The sequence below is a fragment of the Cherax quadricarinatus genome, chromosome 67, assembly GCF_038502225.1.
Source record: "Cherax quadricarinatus isolate ZL_2023a chromosome 67, ASM3850222v1, whole genome shotgun sequence".
Classification (NCBI taxonomy): domain Eukaryota; kingdom Metazoa; phylum Arthropoda; class Malacostraca; order Decapoda; family Parastacidae; genus Cherax; species Cherax quadricarinatus.
In genome coordinates, this window is record NC_091358.1 from 661,933 (window position 1) to 687,895 (window position 25,963).

The window sequence follows — 25,963 nt, forward strand, 5'->3', positions numbered from 1 at the left end:
GTTGGAATAGTTTTAAATATACAGTATTAGAATGTGGGGAAGAAGTTTATGGCTATAGAAGGGTGGGTGCAGGAGGAAAGAGGAGTGATTGGTGGAATGAAGTAAAGGGTGTGATAAAAGAGAAAAAGGTAGCTTATGAGAGGTTTTTACAAAGCAGAAGTGTTATAAGAGGAGCAGAGTACATATATGGAAAGTAAAAGAAAGGTGAAGAGAGTGGTGAGAGAGTGTAAAAGGAGAGCAGATGATAGGGTGGGAGAGGCACTGTCAAGAAATTTTAATGAAAATAAGAAAAAATTTTGGAGTGAGATAAACAAGTTAAGAAAACCTAGGGAACGAATGGATTTCTCAGTTAAAAACAGAGTAGGGGAGCTAGTAGAGGGGAGATGGAGGTATTGGGTAGATGGCAGGAATATTTTGAGGAACTTTTAAACGTTGACGAAGAACAGGAGGCGGTAATTACATGCACTGGCCAGGGAGGTATACCATCTTTTAGGAGTGAAGAAGAGCAGGAAGTGAGTGTGTGGGAGGTGCATGAGGCATTATGTAGAATGAAAGGGGGTAAAGCAGCTGGAACTGACGGGATCATGAAAGAAATGTTAAAAGCAGGGGGTTGTGTAGTGTTGGAGTGGTTGGTATTTTTGTTGAATAAATGTATGAAAGAGGTGAAGGTACCTAGGGATTGGCAGAGAGCATGTATAATTCCTTTATATAAAGGGAAGGGGAACAAAAGAGACTGTAAAAATTATAGAGGAATAAGTTTACTGAGTATACCAGGAAAAGTGTATGGTAGAGTTATTATTGCTAGAATTAGAGGCAATAAAGAATGTAGGATTGCGGATGAGCAAGGAGGTTTTAGAGTGGGTAGGGGATGTGTAGATCAAGTGTTTACATTGAAGCATATATGTGAACAGTATTTAGATAAAGGTAGGGAAGTTTTCATTGCATTTATGGATTTAGAAAAGGCATATGATAGAGTGGATAGGGGAGCAGTGTGGCAGATGCTGCAAGTATATGGAATAGGTGGTAAGTTACTAAATGCTGTAAAGAGATTTTATGAGGATAGTGAGGCTCAGGTTAGGGTGTGTAGAAGAGAAGGAGACTACTTCTTGGTAAAAGTAGGTCTTAGACAGGGATGTGTAATGTCACCATGGTTGTTTAATATATTTATAGATGGGGCTGTAAAAGAAGTAAATGCTAGGGTGTTGGGGAGAGGGGTGGGATTAAATTATGGGGAACCAAATACAAAATGGGAATTGACACAGTTACTTTTTGTTGATGATACTGTGCTTATGGGAGATTCTAAAGAAAAGTTGCAAAGGTTAGTGGACGAGTTTGGGAGAGTGTGTAAAGGTAGAAAGTTGAAAGTGAACAAAGAAAAGAGTAAGGTGATGAGGGTATCAAATAATTTAGATAAATAAAAAATTGGATATCAAATTGGAGAGGTGGGGTATGGAAGAAGTGAATGTTTTCAGATATTTGGGAGTTGACGTGTCAGCAGATGGATTTATGAAGGATGATGTTAATCAGAGAATTGATGGAGGAAAAAAGGCGAGTGGTGCATTGAGGTATATGTGGAGACAAAAACATTATCTATGGAGGTAAAGAAGGGAATGTATGAAAATATAGTAGTACTAACACTCTTATATGGGTGTGAAGCTTGGGTTGTAAATGCTACAGTGAGGCGGTGAAGATGTCCTGTCTAAGGGCAATGTGTGGTGTAAATATTATGCAGAGAATTCAGAGTGTGGAAAGGTGTGGAGTTAATAAAAGCATTAGCCAGAGGGCTGAAGAGGGGTTGTTGAGAGAATGAATTAAAGTAGAATGACATGGAGAGCATGTAAATCTGTAGAGGAAGGAAGGCGGGGTAGGGGTCGTCCTCAAAAAGGTTAGAGGGAGGGGGTAAAGGAGGTTTTGTGGGTGAGGGGCTAGGACTTCCAGCAAGCATGTGTGAGAGTGTTAGATAGGAGTGAATGGAGACGAATGATATTTGGGACCTGACGAGCTGTTGGAGTGTGAGCAGGGTAATATTTAGTGAAGGGATTCAGGGAAACCGGTTATTTTTATATAGCCAGACTTTAGTACTGGAAATGGGAAGTACAATGCCTGCATTTTAAAGGAGGGGTTTGGGATATTGGCAGTTTGGAGGGATATGTTGTATATCTTTATATGTATATGCTTCTAAACTGTTGTATTCTGAGCACCTCTGCAAAAACAGTGATTATGTGTGAGGTGAAAGTATTGAATGATGATGAAACTATTTTCTTTTTGGGGATTTTCTTTCTTTTTTGGGTCACCCTGCCTCGGTGGGAGACGGCCAACTTGTTAACCCTTTCAGGGTTTCCAACGTACTAGTACAGCTTATGCACCAGGGTTTTTGACGTACTAGTGCGCCTAAATTCTAGCGCCCTCAAATCTAGAGAGAGAAAGCTGGTAGGCCTACATATGAAAGAATGGTTCATGGTCAGTGTGCGCAGTATAAAAACAAATCCTGCAGCACACAGTGCGTAATGAGAAAAAGAAAACTTTGACAGTGTTATTGGTTTAAAGCAGTATGGTATTTATGATGGTATTCTAGTTTTCCTGGTCTCATTTTATAGAATGGAAGACATATTACAGAAACTGAGACAATTTTGATTGGTTTTACAATGAAAAGTACTTTGAAACCGAGCTCAAAGTAGCAGAAATCTTTGATTTTTGCCAAAGTTTAACCCTTTCAGGGTCCAAGGCCCAAATCTGGAGTCACGCACCAGTGTCCAAGATATTTAAAAAAAAAAATTTGTTATTTTTTCTTATGAAATCGTAGAGAATCTTTTTGTGAAGGTAATAAAACAAAAAGTACGAAAATTGGTGGAAAATTGACGAAATTACGCTCTCGCGAATTTTGATGTGTCAGCGATATTTACGAATCGGCGATTTTGCCGACTTTGACTCCCATTTTAGGCCAATTACATTATTCCAATCAACCAAATTCTTAGCTATTTCACTAGTATTACTTCTATTCTATCGATTGAGCACAAGAAATCGCCAAGTCAACTGTTTCAACTACAAAATAAAGTGATCGGAAATTGTTAATTTGGCCAATTTAACACAAAGTTCAAAATATTCCAATTTCAAAATAGGGTCCAGAATGAACAATGTAGGCATTCCTGGCACTAAACTAACATTTCCTCTGTTCATTAGTTATGTTTTGAGGCTTTACAAATAAATTTCATTTTGATTTTTTATTCACATAATGAATTTTTATTCACACCAAAAAATAGAAGATTTACTGTTATGCAATACTGTAATAATTGTATAAATATCATCACCATATTTGTGAATGTATATTAGACCCACCAGCTGATGTGTATTAGACGTGTGAGGTCGTTTGTTTACTCTTGAATATCGGCAAAAATTTAACATTTCCGCTACTTTGAGCTCAGTTTCAAGCCATTTCCAATGCTAAAACCAATCAAAATCATCTCTATTTCTGTAATATGTCTTCCATTCTATCAAATGAGACCAAGAAATCGCAAATACAACTATAAAAAACATACGAAAAAACACTGCAAAGTTGCTGTTTTAATCGAAAAATCATGATTTCATTTTTTTTCTCTCATTATGCACAGTGTGCTGCAGGATCTGTTTTATGTGGTGCACACATACCACATAGATGTATTCTCTCATATCTAGGCCCAAATGTACCACTCACAGTTTATCAGAGTGAGCTGAGCTCATGGCGTAGATCTACGGTTTGGACCCTGAACATAAAGCCGTAGATCTACGGGACGGACCCTGAAAGGGTTAAAAGTAAACAAATCATGCTACACGTCTAATATTCTTTCACAAGTGCGCTGATATTATTTATATCATTTCTACACTAATGCAGTAGTGTGCATAACAGTAAATCTTCTATTTTTTGTGAGAATAAAAATTTATAACAGTAAATCTTCTATTTTTTGTGAGAATAAAAATTCAAAGTGGAAAGCAAAAAAATGTAAGAGGGGCATGGGGACGTGGCTAATGAACAGAGGAAATGTTATTTTAGTGCCAGAAATGTCTTTCTTGTTTATTCTGGACCCTATTTGGAAATTGGCATCTTTTGAAATTTGTGCGAAATTGACAAAATTGCTAAATTTTGACCACTTTATTGGATAGTTGAAATCGGTAAATGGGTGGTTTCTTGTACTCATTCGATAGAAAAAATGGAGTTCTAGCGAAATAGTTATGATTTTTGTCGACTAGTACACTGGAATTGGCTGAAAATAGGGCTCAAAGTGGGCAAAATCGCCAATGCGTAAACATTGTTGAGACTGCTAACTTCGCGAGAGCATAATTCCATAAGTTTTCCATCAAATTTCATACTTCTGGTGTCATTATGACCGGGAAAAGATTCTCTATCTTTTCCTAAGAAAAAATTTTTTTTTTTTTTTTTGAAAATTTGGTGACCCTGAGAACAAGTCTCTGAGAGGGCCTGTCGACACTGAAGGGGTTAAAAAAAAATACGTATACATTTTTAACACGTCGGCCGTTTCCTACCGAGGCAGGGTGACCCAAAATGAAAGAAAAACCTAAAAAAGAAAGAAAAAAAACTTTTAGCATTCAACACTTCCACCATCACTCATACATAATCACTGTCTTTGCAGAGGCACTCAGCTACAACTGCTTAATATCCAAACTGTCAATATCCCAAACCCCCTCCTTTAAAGTGCAGGCATTGTACTTCCCATTTCCAGGACTCAAGTCCAGCTAACCGGTTTCCCTGAATACCTTCATAAAATATTACCCTGCTCACACTCCAACAACTCCAACACGCTCATGCATGCTTTCTGGAAGTCCAAGCTCCTCGCCCACAAAACCTTCTTTTCCCCCTCCTTCAAACGTTTTCTGGGACAACCTTTACCCTGCCTCCCTTCCCCTACAGATTTATACACTCTCCATTCTCCACTCTCTTCATTCTCTCCAAATGACCAAACCACCTTTTATTAACTCCACACTTCCTCTTAATTTCCACACTATGAATTCCCTGCATAATATTTACACCATACATTGCCCTTAGACATGATATCTCCACTACCTCCAGCTGCCTCCTCACTGCATTATTTACAACCCATGCTTCACACTCATATAAGAGTGCTGGTACCACCATACTCTCGTACATTCCCTTCTTTGCCTTGACTGATAACATTCTTTGTTTCCAGATACCTCAACACACCACTCACCTTTTTTTCTTCATCAATTCTATGGTTAACTTTTTTTTTTTTTTTTTTTTTTTAAACAAGTCGGTCGTCTCCCACCGAGGCAGGGTGACCCAAAAAAGAAAGAAAATCCCCAAAAAGAAAATACTTTCATCATCATTCAACACTTTCACCACACTCACACATTATCACTGCTTTTGCAGAGGTGCTCAGAATACAACAGTTTAGAAGCATATACGTATAAAGATACACAACATATCCCTCCAAACTGCCAATATCCCAAACCACTCCTTTAAAGTGCAGGCATTGTACTTCCCATTTCCAGGACTCAAGTCCGACTATATAAAAATAACCGGTTTCCCTGAATCCCTTCACTAAATATTACCCTGCTCACACTCCAACAGATCGTCAGGTCCCAAGTATCATTCGTCTCCATTCACTCCTATCTAACACGCTCATGCACGCTTGCTGGAAGTCCAAGCCCCTCGCCCACAAAACCTCCTTTACCCCCTCTTTCCAACCCTTTCGAGGACGACCCCTACCCCTCTTTCCTTTCCCTATAGATTTATATGCTTTCCATGTCATTCTACTTTGATCCATTCTCTCTAAATGACCAAACCACCTCAACAACCCCTCTTCTGCCCTCTGACTAATGCTTTTATTAACTCCACACCTTCTCCTAATTTCCACACTCCGAATTTTCTGCATAATATTTACACCACACATTGCCCTTAGACAGGACATCTCCACTGCCTCCAACCGTCTCCTCGCTGCTGCATTTACCACCCAAGCTTCGCATCCATATAAGAGTGTTGGTACTACTATACTTTCATACATTCCCTTCTTTGCCTCCATAGATAACGTTTTTTGACTCCACATATACCTCAACGCACCACTCACCTTTTTTCCCTCATCAATTCTATGATTAACCTCATCCTTCATAAATCCATCCGCCGACACGTCAACTCCCAAGTATCTGAAAACATTCACTTCTTCCATACTCCTCCTCCCCAATTTGATATCCAATTTTTCTTTATCTAAATCATTTGATACCCTCATCACCTTACTCTTTTCTATGTTCACTTTCAACTTTCTACCTTTACACACATTCTCAAACTCATCCACTAACCTTTGCAATTTTTCTTTAGAATCTCCCATAAGCACAGTATCATCAGCAAAAAGTAACTGTGTCAATTCCCATTTTGAATTTGATTCCCCATAATTTAATCCCACCCCTCTCCCGAACACCCTAGCATTTACTTCTTTTACAACCCCATCTATAAATATATTAAACAACCATGGTGACATTACACATCCCTGTCTAAGACCTACTTTTACCGGGAAGTATTCTCCCTCTCTTCTACACACCCTAACCTGAGCCTCACTATCCTCATAAAAGCTATTTTCAGCATTTAGTAACTTACCACCTATTCCATAAACTTGCAACATCTGCCACATTGCTCCTCTATTCACTCTATCATATGCCTTTTCTAAATCCATAAATGCAATAAAAACTTCCCTACCTTTATCTAAATACTGTTCACATATATGCTTCAATGTAAACACTTGATCTACACATCCCCTACCCACTCTGAAGCCTCCTTGCTCATCCGCAATTCTACATTCTGTCTTACCTCTAATTCTTTCAATTATAACCCTACCGTATACTTTTCCTGGTATACTCAGTAAACTTATTCCTCTATAATTTTTACAATCTCTTTTGTCCCCTTTCCCTTTATATAAAGGGACTATACATGCTCTCTGCCAATCCCTAGGTACCTTCCCCTCTTTCATACATTTATTAAACAAAAGTACCAACCACTCCAACACTATATCCCCCCCTGCTTTTAACATTTCTGTCATGATCCCATCAGTTCCAGCTGCTTTACCCCCTTTCATTCTACGTAATGCCTCACGTACCTCCACCACACTTACATTCTGCTCTTCTTCACTCCTAAAAGATGGTATACCTCCCTGGCCAGTGCATGAAATTACCGCCTCCCTTTCTTCCTCAACATTTAAAAGTTCCTCAAAATATTCTCGCCATCTACCTAATACCTCCCTCTCCCCATCTACTACTAACTCCCCTACTCTGTTTTTAACGGACAAATCCATACTTTCCCTAGGCTTTCTTAACTTGTTTAACTCACTCCAAAATTTTTTCTTATTTTCATTAAAATTTCTTGACAGTGCCTCTCCCACTCTTTCATCTGCTCTCCTTTTGCACTCTCTCACCACTCTCTTCACCTTTCTTTTACTCTCCATATACTCTGCTCTTCTTAAAACACTTCTGCTTTGTAAAAACCTCTCGTAAGCTACCTTTTTCTCTTTTATCACACCCTTTACTTCATCATTCCACCAATCACTCCTCTTTCCTCCTGCCCCCACCCTCCTATAACCACAAACTTCTGCCCCACATTCTAATACTGCATTTTTAAAACTATTCCAACCCTCTTCAACCCCCCCACTACTCATCTTTGCACTAGCCCACCTTTCTGCCAATAGTCGCTTATATCTCGCCCGAACTTCCTCCTCCCTTAGTTTATACACTTTCACCTCCCTCTTACTTGTTGTTGCCACCTTCCTCTTTTCCCATCTACCTCTTACTCTAACTGTAGCTACAACTAAATAATAATCTGATATATCAGTTGCCCCTCTATAAACATGTACATCCTGGAGCCTACCCATCAACCTTTTATCCACCAATACATAATCTAACAAACTACTTTCATTACGTGCTACATCATACCTTGTATATTTATTTATCCTCTTTTTCATAAAATATGTATTACTTATTACCAAATTTCTTTCTACACATAGCTCAATTAAAGGCTCCCCATTTACATTTACCCCTGGCACCCCAAATTTACCTACTACTCCCTCCATAACATTTTTACCCACTTTAGCATTGAAATCCCCAACCACCATTACTCTCACACTTGATTCAAAACTCCCCATGCATTCACTTAACATTTCCTAGAATCTCTCTCTCTCCTCTACACTTCTCTCTTCTCCAGGTGCATACACGCTTACTATAACCCACTTTTCACATCCAATCTTTATTTTAACCTTTATGGTTAACCTTATCCTTCATAAACCCATCTGCTGACAAGTCAACTCCCAAATAGCTGAAGACATTCACTTCTTCCATACTCCCTCCCTCCAATGTGATATCCAATTTTCCTTTATTTAAATCCTTTGATACCCTCATCACCATCTGCTTATCTATGTTCACTTTTCAACTTCCTACCTTTACATACCCTCCCAAACTCATCCACTAACCTTTGCAACTTTTCTTTAGAATTCCCCAAAAGCACAGTATCATGAGCAAAAAGTAACTGTGTCAACTCCCATTTTGTATTGATTCCCCATAATTTAATCCCACCCATCTCCCCAACACCCTAGCATTTACTTCTTTTACAACCCCATCTATAAATATGTTAAATAACCATGGTGACATTACACATCCCTGTCTAACACCCACTTTTACTGGGAAGTAATCTCCCTCTCTCCTACACACCCTAACCTGAGCCTCACTATCTTCATAAAAACTCATACAGCATTTAGTAACTTACTACCTATTCCATACACTTGCAACATCTGTCACACTGCTCCCCTATCCACTCTATCATATGCCTTTTCTGAATTCATAAATGCAATGAAAACTTCCCTACCTTTATCTAAATACTGTTCACATATATGCTTCAATGTAAACACCTGATCTACACATCCCTACCCATTCTACAGCCTCCATGCTCATCTGCAATCCTGCTCTCTGTCTTACCTCTAATTCTTTCAATAATAACCCTACCATACACTTTACCTGGTATACTCAGAAAACTACTTCTTTCTTTCTTTCTTTCAACACATCGGCTGTATCCCACCGAGGCGGGGTGGCTCAAAAGGAAAAACAAAAGTTTCTCCTTTTACATTTAGTAATATATACAGAAGAAGGGGTTACTAGCCCCTTGCTCCTGGCATTTTAGTTGCTTCTTACAACACGCATGGCTTACGGAGGAAGAATTCTGTTCCACTTCCCCATGGAGATAGGAGGAAATAAACAATAACAAGAACTAGAAAGAAAATAGCAGAAAACCCAGAGGGGTGTATATATATATACTTGTACATGTATGTGTAGTGTGACCTAAGTGTGAGTAGAAGTAGCAAGACATACCTGAAACCTTGCATGTTTATGAGACAGAAAAATGGACACCAGCAATCCTACCATCATGTAAAACAATTACAGGCTTACATTTTACACTCACTTGGCAGGACGGTAGTACCTCCCTGGGCGGTTGCTGTCTACCAACCTACTACGTAGACTCAGAAAACTTATTCCTCTATAATTTTTACAATCTCTTTTGTCCCCCTTCCCTTTATATAAAGGAATTATACACCCTCTCTGCCAATCCCTAGGTACCTTCCCTCTTTCATACATTTATTAAACAAAAAATACCAACCACTCCAACACTACATCTCCCCCTGCTTTTAACATTTCTGTCATGATTCCATCAGTTCCAGCTGCTTTACCCCCTTTCATTCTATGTAATGCCTCATGCACCTCCCTCACTCACACATCCTGCTCTTCTTCACTCCTAAATGATGTTATAACCCCCTGCCCCCCAGTCAGTGCATGAAATTACTGACTCCCTTTCTTCATCAACATTTAAAAGTTCCTCAAAATATTCCCCCCATCTAACCAATACCTCCAACTCCCCATCTACTAACTCCCCTACTCTGTTTTTAACTCTCCAGCTCCCCATCTATTAACTCCCCTACTCTGTTTTTAACTGACAAATCCATTCATTCCCTTGGCTTTCTTAACCTGTTTATCTCACTCCAAAATTATAATATATATAGTATAATATTTATATAATACTTAAAGTATAATACTTATAGTATAAAATATTTACAGAATAAAATATATTTAATACCTGATTTAAAAACATAGTCAGCAAAGGTCACCATATTAATAAAATTTATGAAACAATATACAGTAACAAAGCAAGAATTATCTTACTACCAAAGCATTATACAGTACATAATTATACAGTAGTCCCCATATATCTGTGGGAGATATGTTTCAAGACTTTCTGTGGATACCCGACACCACGGACATTAGTGAACCCTACATATGTCATTTTTCATTTACATACATACCTATGATAAAGCTTAATTGATAAATTATGCACAATATGTCGAGAATTAGCACTTTTTCACTAATGAGAAGCACTTCACAGCTTCTCTTAGCCTTTGAAGAACTACCATCACCACTTTTGTGCTTTGGGGTCATTATTAAGCAAAATTAAGGGTTATTTTCAAGTCACAGTAAACCGTGGATAACTGAAACTGTGGAAACTGAATCCACAGACACAGGGGTTCTACTGTATTAACATATGTACCTTATTAACATACGAACCTATGTACAGGGAGTCCTTAACTAACAAGCAGGTTGAGGTCCTGATATTCTAACTTATGAACAAACTACACTCCTTGTATTCTTACTTATAAGTTTTGTTCCTGTTGTTCTAGTTTATAAACAAGTTGTGATCTTGGAGTTCTAACTTATGAATGAGTTTTGTTTCTGGTGTTACCTGAAGATTACCTGATGACGATTTCAGGGGTAACTAGGCCCAGTTCCAGATGAAGCCTTTTGGTTAATGGCCTGATCAACTACACCACTGGTGCAAGCTGCATGCACTCCAATGCTGGCACCATAAAGAGCAAAATGGCACAATACTGTGACTGGAATAATATACGCACGTACATATAACCCGCATATAGGAGAAAGAAATTTATGAAAACGTTTCAGTTCGACTTAGACCATTAACTACTGACACACAATAGTGCAAAGGCACCATAGCCAGCTAATCAGGAACCAACTTGGGGAATTTATAAAGTTTTCTCTTGAAGACAGCCAGTAGTCTGCTGGTAATCCCCCTTATGTATGAAAGGCGGGTGTTAAAAATCTTGGTCCCTTTATATGGTATCCCTGTTTTTCATTGGAAGTATTTTGCCATGTCTACTGAGCCTCTTGCTCTCATGGGAAATAATTTTGGTGCCTAGACTTGGGGCCAATCGGTCCAAAATCTTCCTGGTGTAACTTATAATATAATATATCCTTCTCACCTACATTCCAGGAATATGGATCAAGGGACTTCAAGCATTCCCAGTATTTTAAGTGCTTGACTGAATTTCTAGAGACAATGAACGTTCTCTATATTTTCCAGTTTTGCAATTTTGCATGCCTTGAAATGGATCATTAGTGTACAGCAATATTCCAGGATAGAGAGCACAAATAAAAGAGGATCATCATTTTCTTGGCATTTGTATGGCTTAAAGAAATAAACATTATTATAATAATTACTGTACTATTATTATTTCTTATGCACCTTTTCATAAATAGGAATGTTGTTAATTCAGGTATTCATAAGTGAGAATACTGTCAACTCTGGTGTTCATAAGTGAATGACAGCAACTCCGGCATTCGTAAGTAGGGAACATTGACAATTTGAATATTCGCAGGTTAGGGACCCCATATACCAGGGTAAGGGAATCTTCTTTTTATATTGGAAGGCTGTATTAAAGTTAGCTGTAATCTAATAAGGCTGTATTCAAGAAATTTTGATTAGATATTCTGCAAAATGTCGGGTAGTTTGTAAAAAGTTAATTATTATATAATAACTTCAAGAAAAATTATTCATACAGAAGGCCACACTCCAGGTATATTTAATGCCCTAGAAGGCCAAAGGTTCCTCACCCCTGCTATATATCAACAGCAAGACAAAACAAACCCAAGCATGACTGTTGATTCAAGTCAAAAGCAAACCCTGGAGGACAATCTGCAACTGGAATATGTGCACATGTGTAAGAACCAATGGTGTTCTGGCAGACAGCTCCTCGGCCACACAAACCAGACGTTACTTCACACTCGTCAACATCTGCAGGATGCAAACCAACAACAATATCACAAAATTAGGGAACTGCTTTACATTTGAGAGATGAGAAAGAACTTTGTCTAGCATATTTTATTATAGGTATTAGAAATTAATAAAGAAAAGCTAAATTATACGATATGTCCCAATTATATTATATACATGTATCCTCATTTCAGTCATATTAGCATTGTATATGAATACAAACAGGTAACTGTGCACTGCCTTTAAATCACAGATTTATTGTAAAATATGTAAAATTAACCATAGTAAGAAAAAACTTAAGTATACTATGGTGCCTGTGCTTTGAAGGATGTGTGGGGATGTGCAGTTCAGAGGTTCATTGGAATATTAAATTCTACATACTTCTGGAGAAACAGTTACTGGATAAGTGTTACCGAGATTCTTTCTTTGGGGTCACGATACCTTGGTAAGAAATAGCCAATACGATGAGAAAAAAAAGGGTTGTTATGGTCATGGCTGTTATGGTTACCCTGGCTACAACTAAGTGGGTGTGATCACCTGCACATGTTTATTTTACTTTAATGATGGACAGCAAATGAGAAGCCAAGGATTTACAACTTTCTCCACATAAGATAATTCCTTAATTTGTTGTATTTCATAAAATACTAGACATGTTTAGATCATTCAGCACATGACTGATAGAGGCCTGATCCTCTGTCTGTTGATCACAGCCAAGTTACTGACCAGTAAATGTTTGATATTTTAGATGGTTATATCAGGCATACTCACAAGATTACAAACTTGCAACTTATTAAGAACTTCGAACTGTATATACCAGTGCCTGACCAGATGGGTGATGTGCAGGAAATGAATTAAGATCTGATTAATCTGTAATACACTATAACAATAGCTCTCTCTCAGTTTTAGAAAAATTCAACATACTAATAATATACGTACTAAGTTACTAGAGTGATATTCTTAAGTGTTTGTGTCAGAGTAAATAATATGTTGTAAACTTTGGCAATTCCAATTAAAATCATCGCGAGGATTTTGTACATAATAAAGACAAGCAACATTTTTTAAAGATATACCCTGACCTGTTCTTTGTACTTGATATAAAAGTTGATTTCAAAATAAAAAAAAAGCACTATTAAGTTTTATTAACTCACCATCACAAACTATGGTGTCCAAGTTAAAATTATATCCAGGAGGGCAACGGCCCTGAGAATGAGTAGCATCGAGGTACCTATGCTCGACTCTTGTGCCAGGAAACCCTTGCACTCCTAAGGCTCCTCTGCCAAGGATTGATCCTGGTATTCCTGGATCGACTTCATTGTTTATATCATAGCTGGATGATCCTAGAGCTGCACCTGCTCTGGCATCTCCAAGATGAGTTGTGGCAGAGCCAGTACTAACAGTCTGGTGTTGCACACCACCAGGAGAAGACAAGGAGCCATCGGCATTGATACAGGCGTAAGAGCCAATCTGGTTATAACACACCTGTTCTCCCGGAAGACAGCCATGCACACCACTGCTGCATTCATTCACATCTGTCACATTTATAAATAACCCAGATAAAACCAACCCTTATCCTCCTTAAATGTTCTAGAGTAGATAAGAGATATTGCTGATAGGACACACTCAACATTTTAACTATGGTAAAAAACATATAGCATTTATGCACTGCATGTAAAAAAAATTGTTTTATTATTGTAACCCTTTGTCGGGCATGCCAAAATTTGCCAAGGATCGAATGTCGAGTTATTATCAGAAATGCCTCCTAGGTTACCTTTGTGTAACAATTTATAAATACTGTACTGAACTATTACAATAAGCAGTTTACAATATTTAATAAAGCAGCTTAATTACCTATACTACTAATTGAAACAAATACTTAAATAAACCACTAACACCATTATTCAAAATTAATAAAATTCCTAAAAGCAAATAAAACTACATCCCATAAATATAATTAGGTAAGTGAAACAAACATGAACTGTACCAGTCTACAAGCCCACATTAACACAAGCAACAACGCTACTTTCTCTGATTTAAAACCTATACAGTATGCATACATTTAACATTTTAATCTTTTACAATATACTGCACATCATCACTTTACCCTCGCAGGTTCTTTGATCAGGAGCCAAATTGTATCCAGGGTTGCAAGAGCATTCTATAGAGACTCCTGTGTCTCGGCAAATGTGAGCACAGGGATTGTTCTGTCGGCACCTACAGGGTAGTGAAGGAAACTTATTATTTTAGAGAACACAAAGGCACAATACTGTGACAGGAACAATACACAAATAACCCACATATAGGAGAAAGAAACACTGTCATAAAGTTTCTTACTCCTGTGTCTGGGTTATTTGTGCATTATTATTTTATTAAACCATTTTTTTTTTTTAACAAGTTGGCCAAAACAGTTTTCTTTTAACACAATAGCAATCTCCAATAAGGTAGGTTGACTCAAAAAAAAGAAGAGGAAATACATTCACTATCTTTCATTCAATTGCTGTCTTGCCAGAAATGTGCTACATTAATAACAAAAAAAGGCACAATACCGTGACTGGAACGATACACAAATAACTCGCACATAAAAGAGAGAAGCTTACAACGACTTTGTAAATGGTCCAAGTCAGACCAAAACGTCGTCGTAAGCTTCTCTCTTTTATGTGTGGGTTATTTGTGTATGTGCTACATTCTCACTCTTCCTTTAGCGTGCAGGCCCTGTATTTCCCACATCCAGGACTCAAGTCAACATGGATGTCAATGTAACATATAAGTTCAAAGCGGTATCTGACATAGGCAAAGTACTGTATATACTGTACCAAAATATGCCTCAACAGGAAGGTCATGTTTCACATTATGGATAACTTTAGAAATAACTGTTATTTTCACATTCATACAAAAGCACCAAACCCATGTGGTCACATAAGACCTGAGAAACCAGAGGTAGTCAGATTTAGTTTAAGGGAACAGTACCTCCATTTCCTTGGATCAACAGCCCTTAATCAGCATTACATTATAAAAGTCCACTAAAGAAGGGGCAACTTCAAAAAGAGATCATGGCTTTGGGCAAACAACATTCAGACTGAAGAATCAGAAACTTTTGCAACATTTGGGAATCTTTATTTTGGAGACATATTGCTAGCAAGCAACTTGCTCAATCTGGTACAAAGATGAATGGTATTTATATTTTATATTTTCACCAAAATTCTCACATTTTGCTGATATTATTGTTAAAAGTATAAAATTTAAAGCTATGCTAATATTAAATTAGTCAAAAACAACAGTGTTTCACACAATATATGACAATACAGAAATTTAAACTAACCTATCAATGAGAGCATCTTGTATGCATGACTTGTTATCTGTAGAGAGCGTGAATCCTGCACGACACTGACATCGATATGACCCAGGAGTAGGTACACATACATGTGCGCAAAGTTTACCAGCGAATCTTGCACACAAGTCATCAGATTCTGTTAGTGGAAAAGGAAAAAAAAGAAGATTTTCAGTGTTAAAAATATACAGTGGACCCTCGACCAACGATGGCATCATCTAACATTAAATCCAACTAGTGATACATTTTAACGCTAACATTTTGCCTCGACTAATGCTAAAAATCTCGACTAAAGATAATCATTCTCGGGTACCAATTAATATCGTTAGTCGAGGGTCCACTGTATTTACAATATTTCTCTTATTACAATACTGCTTAATTTATTTTCATTTATTTATAACCCATCCTTGAATCAAAATTAGTTATTGAAAGAACATGAATATGAACAATAAGGGCCCTAAAATTAAAAGCAAGTTTTGAATAAAAGAAAAGTTGCAGAAATAATTTTTTACTGTCCCAGCACAAGGACAGTGCAGTGATAGGTATTAAAATACTGACATACTATAGTTCAGCAGTTAAGAAACCCAACTATGCATACAGTAGAGACAACCTAGATAATGTTTTTGTGATAGACCATAACTCACAAGGTCACCTGATGGAAAAGAAGCTAAGCTAGTTATGAAAGACAACAATTTGCAGAAGTGATGTTGCCTTGAGGCAGCCTTGATTGAGTTATCTGTCATGGTGGCCTTGAACTCTGCAGGATTTAACATATCATGAATGCTTGCCATGTTGCTTTTACTTGGTCATACAATACACAAGCAAGTGATGGGTGCACTGACACCTCATCACACCAGACCTGACTTTTCTCCCGTGACTCCCTCTAAATTTACCTAACTTCTGTCCCTTATATATTGTGTACATTCCCACTACTGGATTGAAAAAACCCTCAGTGAGTGAAACTTCTAATAAAATGCCCTAAGTGTTACATATATGTCTTTATTTCCCTTTAACTGTACTAATAAAACCTAGTTCTGCAATGTGGGTCTTTTGTCACTACTGCTAGTGGTGCACCACTTGGAGTCTACGTACAAATCATTTTGTAACAGAAGCAATATAGGAAATCCTCACTTAATGTCGTTTCGTTCAACATCATTACGTTCATCACCGTTTTGTTCAACGTTGCTTCATTCAACGTCATTTCGTCCAATGTCATTTCATTATAACGTTGATGAGAAAAAAATCAACACCCAGCAAGGAATGGAAAATGTGGAAAGACTTTTAAATATCTGAATGGAGAATATGCAACAGTGTAACTCTCCATGTCCGCTTACGTCAATTTCCTCCCTCATTGCTGATTGTAAAAAAATAAAAACTGTATGTATGTAAATATACAAATTACCTTTAGTCATACGTTCTACAAGTAAGGAACTTCAGTTTGTGAGTAATGAAACTTAAGGTAATAAAGCAAGTTGATAAAAAAACAAGATAATCATGAGAGAAATTTATTAGGTTAAAAGAATGCTGTACAGGTATACGACTTTTACATGCCATGCTAACATAATTCCAACATCCGTTCATTCCAAGATCCAACCGATCAGTTGGAACGGAAATCAGACATAAGTCGGGGAGGATTTGTATGATTGTATTTGTGTGTACTTGTGTCTACACCCCTCCTTCAGAGTGCAGGCACTGTACTTCCCATCTCCAGGACTCAAGTCCAGCCTGCCGGTTTCCCTGAATCCCTTCATAAATGTTACTTTGCTCACACTCCAACAACACGTCAAGTATTAAAAACCATTTGTCTCCATTCACTCCTGTCAAACACGCTCACGCATGCCCGCTGGAAGTCCAAGCCCCTCGCACACAAAACTTCCTTTACCCCCTCCCTCCAACCTTTCCTAGGCCAACCCCTACCCCGCCTTCTTTCCACTACAGACTGATACACTCTTGAAGTCATTCTGTTTCGCTCCATTCTCTCTACATGTCCGAACCACCTCAACAACCCTTCCTCAGCCCTCTGGACAACAGTTTTGGCAATCCCGCACCTCCTCCTAACTTCCAAACTACGAATTCTCTGCATTATATTCACACCACACATTGCCCTCAGACATGACATCTCCACTGCCTCCAGCCTTCTCCTCGCTGCAACATTCATCACCCATGCTTCACACCCATATAAGAGCGTTGGTAAAACTATACTCTCATACATTCCCCTCTTTGCCTCCAAGGACAAAGTTCTTTGTCTCCACAGAATCCTAAGTGCACCGCTCACCCTTTTCCCCTCATCAATTCTGTGATTCACCTCATCTTTCATAGACCCATCCACTGACATGTCCACTCCCAAATATCTGAATACATTCACCTCCTCCATACTCTCTCCCTCCAATCTGATATCCAATCTTTCATCACCTAATCTTTTTGTTATCCTCATAACCTTACTCTTTCCTGTATTCACTTTTAATTTTCTTCTTTTACATACCCTACCAAATTCATCCACCAACCTCTGCAACTTCTCTTCAGAATCTCCCAAGAGCACAGTGTCAGCAGCAAAGAGCAACTGTGACAACTCCCACTTTATGTGTGATTCTTTATCTTTAAACTCCACGCCTCTTGCCAAGACCCTCACATTTACTTCTTTTACAACCCCATCTATAAATATATTAAATAACCATGGTGATATCACACATCCTTGTCTAAGGCCTACTTTTACTGGGAAATAATCTCCCTCTTTCCTACATACTCTAACTTGAGCCTCACTATCCTCGTAAAAGCTCTTCACTGCTTTCAGTAACCTACCTCCTACACCATACACCTGCAACATCTGCCACATTGCCCCCCTATCCACCCTGTCATATGCCTTTTCCAAATCCATAAATGCCACAAAAACCTCTTTAGCCTTATCTAAATACTGTTCACTTATATGTTTCACTGTAAACACCTGGTCCACACACCCCCTGCCTTTCCTAAAGTCTCCTTGTTCATCTGCTATCCTATTCTCCGTCTTACTCTCAATTCTTTCAATAATAACTCTACCATACACTTTACCAGGTATACTCAACAGACTTATCCCCTATAATTTTTGCACTCTCTTTTGTCCCCTTTGCCTTTATACAATCCCTAGGTACCTTACCCTCTTCCATACATTTATTAAATAATTGCACCAACCACTCCAAAACTATATCCCCACCTGCTTTTAACATTTCTATCTTTATCCCATCAATCCCGGCTGCCTTACCCCGTTTCATTTTACCTACTGCCTCACGAACTTCCCCCACACTCACAACTGGCTCTTCTTCACTCCTACAAGATGTTATTACTCCTTGCCCTATACACGAAATCACAGCTTCCCTATCTTCATCAACATTTAACAATTCCTCAAAATATTCCCTCCATCTTCCCAATACCTCTAACTCTCCATTTAATAACTCTCCTCTCCTATTTTTAACTGACAAATCCATTTGTTCTCTAGGCTTCCTTAACTTGTTAATCTCACTCCAAAACTTTTTCTTATTTTCAACAAAATTTGTTGATAACATCTCACCCACTCTCTCATTTGCTCTCTTTTTACATTGCTTCACCACTCTCTTAACCTCTCTCCTTTTCTCCACATACTCTTCCCTCCTTGCATCACTTCTACTTTGTAAAAACTTCTCATATGCTAACTTTTTCTCCCTTACTACTCTCTTTACATCATCATTCCACCAATCGCTCCTCCTCCCTCTCGCACCCACTTTCCTGTAACTACAAACTTCTGCTGAACACTAACACTACATTTTTCAACCTACCCCATACCTCTTCGACCCCATTGCCTATGCTCTCATTAGCCCATCTATCCTCCAATAGCTGTTTATATCTTACCCTAACTGCCTCCTCTTTTAGTTTATAAGCCTTCACCTCTCTCTTCCCTGATGCTTCTATTCTCCTTGTATCCCATCTACCTTTTACTCTCAGTGTAGCTACAACTAAAAAGTGATCTGATATATCTGTGGCCCCTCTATAAACATGTACATCCTGAAGTCTAGTCAACAATCTCTTATATACCAATACATAATCCAACAAACTACTGTCATTTCACCCTACATCATATCTTGTATACTTATTTATCCTCTTTTTCTTAAAATATGTATTACCTATATTATTATTATAATCAAAAAGAAGCACTAAGCCACAAGGGCTATACAGCGTATTACCTATAACTAAACCCCTTTCTATACAAAGTTCAATCAAAGGACTCCCATTATCATTTACACCTGGCACCCCAAACTTACCTACCACACCCTCTCTAAAAGTTTCTCCTACTTTAGCATTCAGGTCCCCTACCACAATTACTCTCTCACTTGGTTCAAAGGCTCCTATACATTCACTTAACATCTCCCAAAATCTCTCTCTCTCCTCTGCATTCCTCTCTTCTCCAGGTGCATACACGCTTATTATGACCCACTTCTCGCATCCAACCTTTACTTTAATCCACATAATTCTTGCATTTACACATTCATATTCTCTTTTCTCCTTCCATAACTGATCATTCAACATTACTGCTATCCCTTCCTTTGCTCTAACTCTCTCAGATACTCCAGATTTAATCCCATTTATTTCCCCCCACTGAAACTCCCCTACCCCCTTCAGCTTTGTTTCGCTTAGGGCCAGGACATCCAACTTCTTTTCATTCATAACATCAGCAATCATCTGTTTCTTGTCATCCGCACTACATCCACGCACATTCAAGCATCCCAGTTTTATAAAGTTTTTCTTCTTCTCTTTTTTAGTAAATGTCTACAGGAGAAGGGGTTACTAGCCCATCGCTCCCGGCATTTTAGTCGCCTCCTACGACACGCATGGCTTATGGAGGAAAGATTCTTTTCCACTTCCCCATGGACAATAGAAGAAATAAAGAAGAACAAGAGCTATTTAGAAAAAAGAGAAAAACCTAGATTATTTTATTTTTTTTATTATCACACCGGCCGATTCCCACCAAGGCAGGGTGGCCCGAAAAAGAAAAACTTTCACCATCATTCACTCCATCACTGTCTTGCCAGAAGGGTGCTTTACACTACAGTTTTTAAACTGCAACATTAACACCCCTCCTTCAGAGTGCAGGCACTGTACTTCCCATCTCCAGGACTCAAGTCCGGCCTGCCGGTTTCCCTGAATCCCTTCATAAATGTTACTTTGCTCACACTCCAACAGCACGTCAAGTATTAAAAACCATTTGTCTCCATTCACTCCTATCAAACACGCTCACGCATGCCTGCTGGAAGTCCAAGCCCCTCGCACACAAAACCTCCTTTACCCCCTCCCTCCAACCCTTCCTAGGCCGACCCCTACCCCGCCTTCCTTCCACTACAGACTGATACACTCTTGAAGTCATTCTGTTTCGCTCCATTCTCTCTACATGTCCGAACCACCTCAACAACCCTTCCTCAGCCCTCTGGACAACAGTTTTGGTAATCCCGCACCTCCTCCTAACTTCCAAACTACGAATTCTCTGCATTATATTCACACCACACATTGCCCTCAGACATGACATCTCCACTGCCTCCAGCCTTCTCCTCGCTGCAACATTCATCACCCACGCTTCACACCCATATAAGAGCGTTGGTAAAACTATACTCTCATACATTCCCCTCTTTGCCTCCAAGGACAAAGTTCTTTGTCTCCACAGACTCCTAAGTGCACCACTCACTCTTTTTCCCTCATCAATTCTATGATTCACCTCATCTTTCATAGACCCATCCGCTGACACGTCCACTCCCAAATATCTGAATACGTTCACCTCCTCCATACTCTCTCCCTCCAATCTGATATTCAATCTTTCATCACCTAATCTTTTTGTTATCCTCATAACCTTACTCTTTCCTGTATTCACCTTTAATTTTCTTCTTTTGCACACCCTACCAAATTCATCCACCAATCTCTGCAACTTCTCTTCAGAATCTCCCAAGAGCACAGTGTCATCAGCAAAGAGCAGCTGTGACAACTCCCACTTTGTGTGTGATTCTTTATCTTTTAACTCCACGCCTCTTGCCAAGACCCTCGCATTTACTTCTCTTACAACCCCATCTATAAATATATTAAACAACCACGGTGACATCACACATCCTTGTCTAAGGCCTACTTTTACTGGGAAAAAATTTCCCTCTTTCCTACATACTCTAACTTGAGCCTCACTATCCTCGTAAAAACTCTTCACTGCTTTCAGTAACCTACCTCCTACACCATACACTTGCAACATCTGCCACATTGCCCCCCTATCCACCCTGTCATACGCCTTTTCCAAATCCATAAATGCCACAAAGACCTCTTTAGCCTTATCTAAATACTGTTCACTTATATGTTTCACTGTAAACACCTGGTCCACACACCCCCTACCTTTCCTAAAGCCTCCTTGTTCATCTGCTATCCTATTCTCCGTCTTACTCTTAATTCTTTCAATTATAACTCTACCATACACTTTACCAGGTACACTCAACAGACTTATCCCCCTATAATTTTTGCACTCTCTTTTATCCCCCTTGCCTTTATACAAAGGAACTATGCATGCTCTCTGCCAATCCCTAGGTACCTTACCCTCTTCCATACATTTATTAAATAATTGCACCAACCACTCCAAAACTATATCCCCACCTGCTTTTAACATTTCTATCTTTATCCCATCAATCCCGGCTGCCTTACCCCCTTTCATTTTACCTACTGCCTCACGAACTTCCCCCACACTCACAACTGGCTCTTCCTCACTCCTACAAGATGTTATTCCTCCTTGCCCTATACACGAAATCACAGCTTCCCTATCTTCATCAACATTTAACAATTCCTCAAAATATTCCTTCCATCTTCCCAATACCTCTAACTCTCCATTTAATAACTCTCCTAGATGTACGTATATATACGTACAGTATATGCATGTGCATGTCTGTGAAGTATGACCAAAGTGTAAGTAGGAGTAGCAAGATATCCCTGCTATCTAGCGTGTTTATGAGACAGAAAAAAAAAACAGCAATCCTACCATCATGCAAAACAGTTACAGGTTTCTGTTTCACAGTCATCTGGCAGAACGGTAGTACTTCCCTGGGAGGTTGCTGTCTACCAACCTACTACCTACAAACTGTTGTATTCTAATCACCTCTGCAAAAACAGTGATTATGTGTGAGTGAGGTGAAAGTGTTGAATGATGATTAAAGTATTTTCTTTTTGGGTAACCCTGCTTCGGTGGGAGACGGCCGACTTGTTAAAAAAAAAAGTGTCTAAATAAACTTACTTTTTTTCTTTCTTTCTGAATTTTTATTTCTTTTTAAGTCACCCTGCCTTGATGGGAAACAACCGATGTGTTAATAAAAACTGACCTTCATCAATTAAGCCATTTTGACTGGTACTTAACATTATAATTTTTAAAGCACTTTTTCCACCATTGTAGAAGCATCAGCAACACAACATGACCACTGCCTTCATTATGCAAACATTATCATTTGCATGTAATTTTACAAGAGCAAACATTGAATGTACAATAAAGTATCCAAAGCAAGACTTATGAACAATCTATTACAGTACAGCAGAATGTGTAATATTTTACCTGAATATGTAAGAGTAGTGGAAATCACACCAGGATAAAGGTTATTCAAATCCACCAATTTGTTACCTGCAAACAGGAAAACCATTACCTATTATATCAGTGCACTATCATATTTAGTGAATACATCCTAAGATAGTACAATTTAATAGTTAATTATTTTTTAACACACTGACCATCTCTCATTGAGGTAGGGTGGCCCAAAAAAGAAACACTTTCACCATCATTCATACTATCACTATTGTGACAGAGATGTGCAGATATGATGGTTCAGATGTCCCTCCAAACAGGAAATATCCCGACCCCTCCTTCAGAGTGCAGGCATTGTACCTCGCACTCTGAAGGAAGGGTGGGGATATTTGACTGCAATGTCAGCACAACTCTGGCAAGACAGTGATAGAGTGAGTACTAGTGAAAGTGTTTCTTCTTTTACAGGTCATCCTACCTCAGTGGGAAAGATCTGGTGTGTAAAAAAATTAATCATATATACACTCAAATTTGTTTCTGTTTCATGACATTTATGATAAACATTACGTTTCACAAACACGTACAGTAAATGATAAAGTCTTACAAACTTCTACTGACAAAGAATACCATGACTGGAACAATACACAAATAACCAGCACATAGGAGAAAGAAACTTATGACATTTCAATCCAACTTGGACCATTAACCCTTAAATGGTCCAAACGTGTATATATGTTTTTTCAACATCTGAAAGTATGTAAAAAATGTAGATCTTCTTTTTTGTTTTACATTTGAAAACGTGTAAAAAAAACTTTTATCTACATTTTTTTTTTGTTATATTTGAAAATATGTAAAAAAAGTAGATCTACTGTTGGAGCACTACGAATTTGAACGTCGATCTGTTTGGACCGTTTAAGGGTTAAATAGTCACACACGCTGTGTGACTAGTTAATGGTCCAAGTTGGACCAAAATATCGTCATAAGTTTCTTTCTCCTATGTGCTGGTTATTTGTGTATTTTACTGACATATAGTATGTTGTACAGTAAGCTTTACTTAATACAGTGGACCCCCGGTTTACGATATTATTTCATTCCAGAAGTATGTTCAGGTGCCAGTACTGAACGAATTTGTTCCCATAAGGAATATTGTGAATTAGATTAGTCCATTTCAGACCCCCAAACATACACGTACAAACGCACTTACATAAATACACTTACATAATTGGTCGCATTGGGAGGTGATCATAAAGTGGGGGTCCACTGTACTTAATACAGAGTACAGTACCATGCTTGGTCAGAGACCAAGCCATAGTGCCAATGATCCCCAAACTTATTTACAGACATTACAGATACATGGCTGGAGATGTAAAACATACCAATATCTGGGAAGCTAGCAGCACTCCCAGGAGCCACCTGCATGCAACACTGAACAAATGCACTATCCCAAGGGAAGCCAAACTTGAACCCCATATTGCAGCCCATACCCATGCTGCCACTGAATAAACCCAGCTTACATCCTTGGCAACAATCCTGAAGAGAATAATACAGATTATTCAAAATGTGAGGAACTCAAAACTGATTCTACCAGTCTTTTATTTTTTTTTTAGCAAGACGGCCATCTCCCACTGAGGGCAGGGTGACCCAAAAAGGAAAGAAACACTTTCACAATCATTCACACCTAATCACTATCTTCGCAGAGTGCTCAGACATGACAGTTTATATGTAACTCCAAACAGCCAATATCCCAAGCCGCTCCTTTAAAGTGCAGGTATTCTACTTCCACCTCCAGGACTCAAGTCCAGCTAACTGGTTCCCCTGAATCCCTTTGCAAAATATTACTCTGTTCATACTCCAACAGCTTGCCAGGTCCCAAAAACCATTTGTCTCCATTCGCTCCTATCTAACACACTCATGCATGCCTGCTGCATGTCCAAGCCCCTTGCACACAAAACCTCTTTTACTTCCTCCATCCTATCCTAAGATGACCCCTACACCTCCTCCCCTTTCCTACAGATTTATATACCCTCCAAATCATCCACGTTTGTTCCATCCTCTCAAAGACCAAACCACCTCAACAACTCTTCAGCCCTCTGAATAATACTTTTAGTAACTCCACACCTCCTCCTAATTTCCACACTACGAATTCTCTGCATAATATTTACACCATACACTGCCCTTAGACACATCTCCACTGCCTCCAGCCTCCTCCTTGCTGCAGCATTTACAACCCAAGCTTCACACCCACATAAGTGTTGGTACCACTATACTCTCACACACTTCCTTCTTTGCCCCCATGAATAACATTCTATGTCTCCACAGATACCTCAATGCAACACTCCCATTTTTCCCTCATCAGTTCTATGGTTAACCTCGGCCTTCATAAACCCAGCTGCTGACAAGTCTACTCCCAAATATATGAACACATTCATATCTTCCATACTCTATCCCTCCAATGTGATATACAATTTGTAAATTAAATTTATACAATTTGTCAATTAAATAAAAAATCAACTAAGAATGAGAAATATTCAGTAATGCATATGATTAATATTTGCATGATTTTTTAATAAACTGATACAGAATTGCAAAATAACATTAACTGAAAAGAACTGTGGGAAAATACCTGGAGTTTACCTGGAGAGAGTTCCGGGGGTCAACGCCCCAGCGGCCCGGTCTGTGACCAGGCCTCCTGGTGGATCAGAGCCTGATCCACCAAACCAACGTATGAGCCACAGACCAGCTGGTCAGGAACCGACTTTAGGTGCTTGTCCAATGCCAGCTTGAAGACTGCCAGGGGTCTGTTGGTAATCTCCCTTATGTATGCTGGGAGGCAGTTGAACAGTCTCGGGCCCCTGACACTTATTGTATGGTCTCTTAACGTGCTAGTGACACCCCTGCTTTTCATTGGGGGGATGTTGCATCGTCTGCCAAGTCTTTTGCTTTTGTAGTGAGTGATTTTCGTGTGCAAGTTCGGTACTAGTCCCTCTAGGATTTTCCAGATGTATAT

General features: G+C 38.8%; 1 protein-coding gene across 12 annotated transcripts in view; it reads right to left on the bottom strand.

Moving 5' to 3' along the window:
* The window catches only part of LOC128699641 (fibrillin-2), a 206,911-nt gene that overhangs the window by 168,707 nt on the left and 12,241 nt on the right, over window positions 1-25,963 (bottom strand). For 9 of the 12 annotated variants that reach the window (XM_070099319.1, XM_070099323.1, XM_070099318.1 and 6 more), the window contains exons 4-9: window positions 24,333-24,486; window positions 22,993-23,058; window positions 15,414-15,561; window positions 14,199-14,308; window positions 13,246-13,626; window positions 11,972-12,118 (exon numbers count right to left, since the gene is read on the bottom strand). In XM_070099319.1, the coding sequence (XP_069955420.1) occupies window positions 11,972-12,118; window positions 13,246-13,626; window positions 14,199-14,308; window positions 15,414-15,561; window positions 22,993-23,058; window positions 24,333-24,486 (1,006 nt within the window). The remainder of the gene's footprint in view (window positions 1-11,971; window positions 12,119-13,245; window positions 13,627-14,198; window positions 14,309-15,413; window positions 15,562-22,992; window positions 23,059-24,332; window positions 24,487-25,963) is intronic. The other 3 variants (XM_070099328.1, XM_070099325.1, XM_070099327.1) reach the window with 2 other exon arrangements.